The following is a 10,381-nucleotide window of genomic DNA, read 5'->3' as shown; positions in this document are numbered from 1 at the left end:
GCATCCCTCCTCGGGTTGGCTGGTGGGCGGGGTTTGCGGACCCGCAGCGGCTCGTCGATTGGCAGCCGGGGCTGTCGCTCAGCCGGCTTTACAGTATTTATAACCCCGCCCATGTTTCAGAAGCCTGGTGCAGATTTAGAGAAACGTCGCCTAGAATTAAGAAAACCGCTAGAATGAGTTCTGTGAGTAACATTAAGATAAGATTGTGACTATTACTGTGATTTAAAACGATTTAGGGAAATATTATATAATATTACCGCTGGGAAATATAACTTAAATAACGCGTTTTGTGTTTTTTATTTTTCATTACTGTTATAAAAAAAAATGATATCAATGTTGTAATCGCTTTTCTAGTTACAAATTAATTAAACGTGGTTTTTTTTTATCTGTTATAAATGATTATAAATGATATACACTTGAAAATGTACGTTAAAATTAATCGCGTTTCGCTGCGGTTTTTAATAGAAGGCTAGAAAAGTGACGTCATGCAATTTTCAAAACTCGCAAGACAGCGTTTGTATTTATTTTCTTTGTATTGTGTTGGTTAATGTGTGTTTCAGTCCTGAGACTATTTATTGAAGGCAAACGTAAAAGGTATTTATTATTATTATTATTATTATTATTATTATTATTATTATTATTATTATTTATTTCTTAGCAGACGCCCTTATCCAGGGCGACTTACAATTGTTACAAGATATCACATTATTTTTACACACAATTACATTCTTTTTTACACATTCTCTGTAGTACCGCTCCGGTCTGTGACGTCATGTACACGTTTAAATATTAGAATTTTAAAAAATCGTTCAAAGGATGAACCGTAGAATCTTGGTCTGCTTCGTTTTTTGTATTTCAATAATTGTCAGTTACTGACTGAATATGGTATCTGTCAAACCGAACAGGATTATGGGGCTCTGTCTGTCTGTCTGTCTGTCTGTCTGCCTGTCAGTCTGTCTGTCTGTCTGTCTGTCTGTCTGTCTGCAGCTTTAATGACACTAAACTCTTTTCAGAATGTAGTAAACTAACACAGACCCCAAGAAGAAGGGATTCTATATTATACTGTAGCGTCAAACTGAACAGGATTGTGGGGCTCTGCCTGTCTGTCTGTCTGTCTGTCTGTCTGCAGCTTTAATGACATTAAACTCTTTTCCGAATGTAGTAAACTAACACAGACCCCAAGAAGAAGGGATTCTATATTATACTGTAGCGTCAAACTGAACAGGATTGTGGGGCTCTGTCTGTCTGTCTGTCTGTCTGTCTGTCTGTCTGTCTGTCTGTCCGTCTCTGTCTGTCTGTGCTTTACAATGCTTCCCTATGCTTTACCAGACCTCTGTGTGCTTTACAATGCTTCCCTATGCTTTACCACACCTCTCTGTGCTTTACAATGCTTCCCTATGCTTTACCAGACCTCTCTGTGCTTTACAATGCTTCCCTATGCTTTACCACACCTCTCTGTGCTTTACAATGCTTCCCTATGCTTTACCAGACCTCTCTGTGCTTTACAATGCTTCCCTATGCTTTACCGTCCCTCTCTGTGCTTTACAATGCTTCCCTATGCTTTACCAGACCTCTCTGTGCTTTACAATGCTTCCCTATGCTTTACCAGACCTCTCTGTGCTTTACAATGCTTCCCTATGCTTTACCACACCTCTCTGTGCTGTATCGCACTGTGCTGTGCTTTCACTATGGGGGCTCTGAAGGGAATTCCAGTGTGATTGGGATCCTCAGTTCTGTTCTGTGGGAGGAGTAATGTCTAAATAGGAAAGAATTGCCACGCGTTTCCTCTCTCTGCCAGAGTCTTTCATTTCTCTCTTTTTTACTCCTTCTGCAGAACATCTGGAGCAAATCAATCAGAGAGAGAGAGGGGGAATGAGAGAGAGAGGGGGAGAGAGGGAGAGAGAGAGAGAGAGGGGGAGAGAGGGAGAGAGAGAGAGGGAAGGAGGGAGAGAGAGAGGAGAACAGAGAGAGGGAAGGAGGGAGTGAGAGGAGAGCAGAGAGAGGGAAGGAGGGAGAGAGAGAGACAGAGAGGGAGAGAACTTGACAAGTCTTTAAAATAGATCAAAAGTCCAAGACACGGCTTCAGTTTTAGCACAGAACAGCAGCACAAGAAACAGGAAATGGAAGCAGATTAGATTTTAGAGCAGAAATCGTTTGTTAAATCGACAATGAGATTGTGTGTGTGGGGGGGGGGGGGGGGGGGAGAGAATTGTTCTTTATCAAATTCTTCAACGCCTGTGCGCACTTCTAAAAACTGACCATCTTTAAAATCCATTCTCTCTCCTCTTATTAGCTTTATTAACAGTATCGCTGGTCCCTCCCTTTAAAGGAGTGCTGACCATCTTTAAAATCCATTCTCTCACCTCTTATTAGCTTTATTAACAGTATTGCTGGTCCCTCCCTTTAAAGGAGTGCTGACCATCTTTAAAATCCATTCTCTCACCTCTTATTAGCTTTATTAACAGTATCGCTGGCCCCTCCCTTTAAAGGAGCGCTGACCATCTTTAAAATCCATTCTCTCACCTCTTATTAGCTTTATTAACAGCATCGCTGGTCCCTCCCTTTAAAGGAGCGCTGACTACATACCTGTGAAAACATGGAGTTTTTCAAAATAAGGGAGCATGGACCCCTCAGAACTACATTTCCCATCATCCTCCTGCTCGCATATGTAACAGAGATGGATTGACCAGCGAGCAGGAGGATGATGGGAAATGTAGTTCTGAGAGAGGGCCATGCGGGTCCGCGGGAAGTCATCTTGGAGGCAGTGGAATGCAATGTGGTCAAACTATAAAAATTATACTTAAAACAATACACACACCTTACGTAAACAGTTGTAGCAACACACAGGAACACGCAACACGATAAAAAAGGTCCTTATATACCATTTAAATCAGTTACTACAGCAGATTTAACGTAGTGATGCGTTTCTTTTGATGCTCGGTATAGATCTGTTTTAGCAGGAGGGCTTCCCCTGGGTCCTAAAGCCCGCTGCGTACAGATAGGGAATGCAGTAACCGCAGAGAGGACATGACGTCTGCAGAAATGAAAGGCTTGCCGACATATAGGGGTTTCAGATTTGAGTTTTTAGCAAAATACAGGAGGAAATCTGTCCCGGGAGAAAACGGGAGACCCCCGGCAAACAAGGGAGAGTTGAGACAGGTCTGGGAGTTGTTTGTGTGTGTCTGTGTGTGTGTGTGTGTACAGTTTACAACAGGAAGATTTTTACACTCGACCGTTTTTTTTTTTTAATTTACAGAAGCTGTACGCAAAAAACTTTGAATTTGCTCCGGGGCAGCTGCTGAAAATCAAAGGCGTCGTGGAACCAGAAGCCAAAAGGTACGTGATTCACACTGAGACAGACTTCTAGCGGAAACGTTTGCCATTGAATTTACACTGAAGAGGCTGAGAGACTTCTAGTGGAAACGTTTGCCATTGAATTTACACTGAAGACGCTGAGAGAGACTTCTAGTGGAAACGTTTGCCATTGAATTTACACTGAAGACGCTGAGAAAGACTTCTAGTGGAAACGTTTGCCGTTGAATTTACACTGAAGACGCTGAGAAAGACTTCTAGTGGAAACGTTTGCATTGAATTTACACTGAAGACGCTGAGAGAGACTTCTAGTGGAAACGTTTGCCATTGAATTTACTCTGAAGACGCTGAGAGAGACTTCTAGTGGAAACGTTTGCCATTAAATTTACTCTGAAGACGCTGAGAGAGACTTCTAGTGGAAACGTTTGCCATTGAATTTACTCTGAAGACGCTGAGAGAGACTTCTAGTGGAAACGTTTGCCATTGAATTTACTCTGAAGACGCTGAGAGAGACTTCTAGTGGAAACGTTTGCCATTGAATTTACACTGAAGACGCTGAGAGAGACTTCTAGAGGAAACATTTGCGTTGAATTTACACTGAAGACGCTGAGAGAGACTTCTAGTGGAAACGTTTGCCATTGAATTTACACTGAAGACGCTGAGAAAGGCTTCTAGTGGAAACGTTTGCCATTGAATTTACACTGAAGACGCTGAGAGAGACTTCTAGTGGAAACGTTTGCCATTGAATTTACACTGAAGAGGCTGAGAGACTTCTAGTGGAAACGTTTGCCATTGAATTTACACTGAAGACGCTGAGAGAGACTTCTAGTGGAAACGTTTGCCGTTGAATTTACTCTGAAGACGCTGAGAAAGACTTCTAGTGGAAACGTTTGCCATTGAATTTACTCTGAAGACGCTGAGAGAGACTTCTAGTGGAAACGTTTGCCATTGAATTTACACTGAAGACGCTGAGAGAGACTTCTAGTGGAAACGTTTGCCATTGAATTTACACTGAAGACGCTGAGAGAGACTTCTAGTGGAAACGTTTGCCATTGAATTTACTCTGAAGACGCTGAGAAAGACTTCTAGTGGAAACGTTTGCTATTGAATTTACACTGAAGACGCTGAGAGAGACTTCTAGTGGAAACGTTTGCCATTAAATTTACTCTGAAGACGCTGAGAGAGACTTCTAGTGGAAACGTTTGCCATTGAATTTACTCTGAAGACGCTGAGAGAGACTTCTAGTGGAAACGTTTGCCATTGAATTTACTCTGAAGACGCTGAGAGAGACTTCTAGTGGAAACGTTTGCCATTGAATTTACACTGAAGACGCTGAGAGAGACTTCTAGAGGAAACATTTGCGTTGAATTTACACTGAAGACGCTGAGAGAGACTTCTAGTGGAAACGTTTGCCATTGAATTTACACTGAAGACGCTGAGAAAGGCTTCTAGTGGAAACGTTTGCCATTGAATTTACACTGAAGACGCTGAGAGAGACTTCTAGTGGAAACGTTTGCCATTGAATTTACACTGAAGAGGCTGAGAGACTTCTAGTGGAAACGTTTGCCATTGAATTTACACTGAAGACGCTGAGAGAGACTTCTAGTGGAAACGTTTGCCGTTGAATTTACTCTGAAGACGCTGAGAAAGACTTCTAGTGGAAACGTTTGCCATTGAATTTACTCTGAAGACGCTGAGAGAGACTTCTAGTGGAAACGTTTGCCATTGAATTTACACTGAAGACGCTGAGAGAGACTTCTAGTGGAAACGTTTGCCATTGAATTTACACTGAAGACGCTGAGAGAGATTTCTAGTGGAAACGTTTGCCATTGAATTTACACTGAAGACGCTGAGAAAGACTTCTAGTGGAAACGTTTGCCATTGAATTTACACTGAAGACGCTGACAGAGACTTCTAGTGGAAACGTTTGCCATTGAATTTACTCTGAAGACGCTGAGAAAGACTTCTAGTGGAAACGTTTGCCATTGAATTTACACTGAAGACGCTGAGAGAGACTTCTAGTGGAAACGTTTGCCATTGAATTTACACTGAAGACGCTGAGAAAGGCTTCTAGTGGAAACGTTTGCCATTGAATTTACACTGAAGACGCTGAGAGAGACTTCTAGTGGAAACGTTTGCCATTGAATTTACTCTGAAGACGCTGAGAAAGACTTCTAGTGGAAACGTTTGCTATTGAATTTACACTGAAGACGCTGAGAGAGACTTCTAGTGGAAACGTTTGCCATTGAATTTACTCTGAAGACGCTGAGAAAGACTTCTAGTGGAAACGTTTGCCATTGAATTTACTCTGAAGACGCTGAGAAAGCCTTCTAGTGGAAACGTTTGCCATTGAATTTACTCTGAAGACGCTGAGAAAGACTTCTAGTGGAAACGTTTGCCATTGAATTTACTCTGAAGACGCTGAGAAAGACTTCTAGTGGAAACGTTTGCTATTGAATTTACACTGAAGACGCTGAGAGAGACTTCTAGTGGAAACGTTTGCCATTGAATTTACTCTGAAGACGCTGAGAAAGCCTTCTAGTGGAAACGTTTGCCATTGAATTTACTCTGAAGACGCTGAGAAAGACTTCTAGTGGAAACGTTTGCCATTGAATTTACTCTGAAGACGCTGAGAAAGACTTCTAGCGGAAACGTTTGCCATTGAATTTACTCTGAAGACGCTGAGAGAGACTTCTAGTGGAAACGTTTGCCGTTGAATTTACACTGAAGACGCTGAGAGAGACTTCTAGTGGAAACGTTTGCCATTGAATTTACTCTGAAGACGCTGAGAAAGCTCTCTGTAGCATCTCTCCGTTCCGCTCTGTCGAGTGTTTAATGTGGTACAACAGGACTCGACTCCTGACTCTAACTGGCCTGTCTTTCTCCTCCAGTTTCGTGTTCAATATCGGCCGGTCGGACAACGAGTTCTCTCTCCATTTCAACCCTCGCTTCGACGAGCATGGAGACACCAACACCATCGTGTGCAACTCCAGAGTGGGCGGGGTCTGGGGGGAGGAGCAACGAGACCATGCCTTCCCCTTCAAACACGGAGAGGAAGTGAAGGTGATTGTAAAGCACAGAGAGGTCTGGTAAAGCACAGGGAAACATTGTAAAGCACAGAGAGGTCTGGTAAAGCACAGGGAAGCATTGTAAAGCACAGAGAGGTGTGGTAAAGCATAGGGAAGCATTGTAAAGCACAGAGAGGTCTGGTAAAGCATAGGGAAGCATTGTAAAGCGCAGAGAGGTCTGGTAAAGCATAGGGAAGCATTGTAAAGCGCAGAGAGGTCCGGTAAAGCATAGGGAAGCATTGTAAAGCACAGAGAGGTCTGGTAAAGCATAGGGAAGCATTGTAAAGCACAGAGAGGTCCGGTAAAGCATAGGGAAGCATTGTAAAGCACAGAGAGGTCTGGTAAAGCATGGGGAAGCATTGTAAAGCACAGAGAGGTCTGGTAAAGCACAGGGAAGCATTGTAAAGCGCAGAGAGGTCTGGTAAAGCACAGGGAAGCATTGTAAAGCACAGAGAGGTCCGGTAAAGCATAGGGAAGCATTGTAAAGCACAGAGAGGTCTGGTAAAGCATAGGGAAGCATTGTAAAGCACAGAGAGGTCCGGTAAAGCATAGGGAAGCATTGTAAAGCACAGAGAGGTCTGGTAAAGCATAGGGAAGCATTGTAAAGCACAGAGAGGTCTGGTAAAGCACAGGGAAGCATTGTAAAGCACAGAGAGGTCTGGTAAAGCATAGGGAAGCATTGTAAAGCACAGGGAAACATTGTAAAGGACAGAGAGGACTGGTAAAGCATAGGGAAGCATTGTAAAGTACAGGGAAGCATTGTAAAGCACAGAGAGGTCTGGTAAAGCATAAGGAAGCATTGTAAAGCACAGAGAGGTCTGGTAAAGCATAGGGAAGCATTGTAAAGCACAGAGAGGTCTGGTAAAGCATAGGGAAGCATTGTAAAGCACAGAGAGGTCTGGTAAAGCATAGGGAAGCATTGTAAAGCACAGAGAGGTCTGGTAAAGCACAGGGAAGCATTGTAAAGCACAGAGAGGTCTGGTAAAGCATAGGGAAGCATTGTAAAGCACAGAGAGGTCTGGTAAAGCATAGGGAAGCATTGTAAAGCACAGAGAGGTCTGGTAAAGCACAGGGAAGCATTGTAAAGCACAGAGAGGTCTGGTAAAGCATAGGGAAGCATTGTAAAGCACAGGGAAACATTGTAAAGCACAGAGAGGTCTGGTAAAGCATAGGGAAGCATTGTAAAGTACAGGGAAGCATTGTAAAGCACAGAGAGGTCTGGTAAAGCATAGGGAAGCATTGTAAAGCACAGAGAGGTCTGGTAAAGCATAGGGAAGCATTGTAAAGCACAGAGAGGTCTGGTAAAGCATAGGGAAGCATTGTAAAGCACAGAGAGGTCTGGTAAAGCATAGGGAAGCATTGTAAAGCACAGAGAGGTCTGGTAAAGCATAGGGAAGCATTGTAAAGCACAGGGAAACATTGTAAAGGACAGAGAGGACTGGTAAAGTATAGGGAAGCATTGTAAAGCACAGAGAGGTCTGGTAAAGCATAGGGAAGCATTGTAAAGCACAGGGAAGCATTGTAAAGCACAGAGAGGTCTGGTAAAGCATAGGGAAGCATTGTAAAGCACAGAGAGGTCTGGTAAAGCATAGGGAAGCATTGTAAAGCACAGAGAGGTCTGGTAAAGCATAGGGAAGCATTGTGAAGCACAGAGAGGTGTGGTAAAGCATAGGGAAGCATTGTAAAGCACAGAGAGGTCTGGTAAAGCATAGGGAAGCATTGTAAAGCACAGTGAGGTCTGGTAAAGCATAGGAAGCATTGTAAAGCACAGAGAGGTCTGGTAAAGCATAGGGAAGCATTGTAAAGCACAGAGAGGTCTGGTAAAGCATAGGGAAGCATTGTAAAGCACAGAGAGGTCTGGTAAAGCATAGGGAAGCATTGTAAAGCACAGAGAGGTCTGGTAAAGCATAGGGAAGCATTGTAAAGCACAGGGAAACATTGTAAAGGACAGAGAGGACTGGTAAAGTATAGGGAAGCATTGTAAAGCACAGAGAGGTCTGGTAAAGCATAGGGAAGCATTGTAAAGCACAGGGAAGCATTGTAAAGCACAGAGAGGTCTGGTAAAGCATAGGGAAGCATTGTAAAGCACAGAGAGGTCTGGTAAAGCATAGGGAAGCATTGTAAAGCACAGAGAGGTCTGGTAAAGCATAGGGAAGCATTGTGAAGCACAGAGAGGTGTGGTAAAGCATAGGGAAGCATTGTAAAGCACAGAGAGGTCTGGTAAAGCATAGGGAAGCATTGTAAAGCACAGTGAGGTCTGGTAAAGCATAGGAAGCATTGTAAAGCACAGAGAGGTCTGGTAAAGCATAGGGAAGCATTGTAAAGCACAGAGAGGTCTGGTAAAGCATAGGGAAGCATTGTAAAGCACAGAGAGGTCTGGTAAAGCATAGGGAAGCATTGTAAAGCACAGAGAGGTCTGGTACAGCACAGGGAAGCATTGTAAATTACGACCATCAGTTTGAGAGAACGTATTGTGTTAATTTGTCTGTATTGTGTACAGTGGATACTGAAGCGAGTGTCTGTCTGTCTGTCTGTCTGTCTCTCCAGGTGTTTATCTATTACAAGCCTGACTTCTTTGAGGTGAAAGTTTCCGATGATTTCCTGGTCAAGTTTCCGAACCGCTGTGATGACCAGAAGCTGGCCTTCCTGGGAGTGGACGGAGGATTCAAAGTCGTCTCCTTCAAAGTCCAGTAAAAACTGGGACCAAACCAGTGCTATGCAAGCAACAGCATCTACAGCTACATCCAAAGGATTTGCATCACCCTCTATGTAGAATGACCTTGCTGGCTAGGACTACGGCTCCCAGCATGCCTCTGCACCCGCGGCAATGGTGAGGCATGCTGGGAGCTGTAGTTCTTTATGCTGTGGTCTCGTATCACAAGCGATACAGACCTCTATTACGACACATCATGTACAGCTGTGGGCAAAAGTTTAGCAGCATCACCGTCTATGTAGAATTAATTAATTTTTGTAATTTTTTTTTTTTTTTTAAATATATGATAAACTAAACGATGTTCAAATATTTGTTGCAAATCTTCTGGGAATAATCATAAAAATAACACAAGCCAGAATCATTCAAGAAAAAAATAAATGAGAAAAAATCTTTGTCTTTTGTATGACTAATCTAACACACCTACAGATATCAAAGAGAGAGAGAGAGAGAGAGAGAATAATAGAGGGGCTTCAGTGAGTTTTACAGGATAATAATTCCATCAAGGGTTTCTGTGACATCATAAACTAGGAGAGCGAAGGCGGAGCTTCTAAACTGTCACAGAACCCCGAGATGGAATTGTTTTCCTGCGACTCACTGAAGGAGGGGAGGGAGAGAGAGAGGGACAGGGGAGAGAGGAGAAGAGAGAGGAGGGGAGGGAGAGAGAGAGGGACAGAGGAGAGGGGGAGAGAGGGGAGGAGAGGAGAAGAGAGAGGAGGGGAGGGAGAGAGAGAGGGACAGGGGAGAGAGGGGAGGAGAGGAGAAGAGAGAGGAGGGGAGGGAGAGAGAGAGGGACAGGGGAGAGGGGGAGAGGGGAGGAGAGGAGAAGAGAGAGGAGGGGAGGGAGAGAGGGGAGGGGAGAGAGAGGAGGGGAGGGAGAGAGGGACAGGGGAGAGGGGGAGAGAGAGAGGGGAGGGGAGGGGAGGAGAAGAGAGGAGGGGAGGGAGAGAAAGGGACAGGAGAGAGAGAGGGGAGGGAGATGGGAGAGGGGAGGGGAGGGGAGAGAGGGAGGAGGAGAGGGGAGAGGTGAGAGAGAGGAGGGGGAGAGGGGAGGGGAGAGAGAGAGAGGGGAGAGAGAGAGAGAGACAGGGGGAGAGAGAGAGAGAGGGGGGGAGAGAGAGAGAGAGAGGGAGAGAGAGAGACAGAGAGAGGGGGAGAGAGGGGGAGAGAGAGAGAGATCTGAAATGGCGTTTTAAGATATCTAGAAATATTTAGACACATCTGTAAAGCATTTGCAGATACTATTGAATGAATATGAGATATCTGTTTATAAAACCCTTTTGAAGATATA

At 44.1% G+C, this 10,381-nt stretch overlaps 1 protein-coding gene across 1 annotated transcript; it reads left to right on the top strand.

The window, feature by feature from the left end:
• The first annotated feature begins 99 nt into the window (after positions 1 to 99).
• On the top strand, positions 100 to 9,485 carry LOC131731648 (galectin-1-like). The gene is made up of 4 exons (XM_059020892.1): positions 100 to 182; positions 3,257 to 3,336; positions 6,204 to 6,375; positions 8,928 to 9,485. Exons 1-4 carry the CDS (start codon positions 174 to 176, stop codon positions 9,072 to 9,074), a joined length of 408 nt encoding a protein of 135 aa, XP_058876875.1. The 5' UTR covers positions 100 to 173; the 3' UTR covers positions 9,075 to 9,485.
• Positions 9,486 to 10,381: the final 896 nt, after the last annotated feature.

This window comes from Acipenser ruthenus, unplaced genomic scaffold, assembly GCF_902713425.1.
Source record: "Acipenser ruthenus unplaced genomic scaffold, fAciRut3.2 maternal haplotype, whole genome shotgun sequence".
Lineage (NCBI taxonomy): Eukaryota > Metazoa > Chordata > Actinopteri > Acipenseriformes > Acipenseridae > Acipenser > Acipenser ruthenus.
This window is presented reverse-complemented; position numbering and strand designations above follow the sequence as displayed.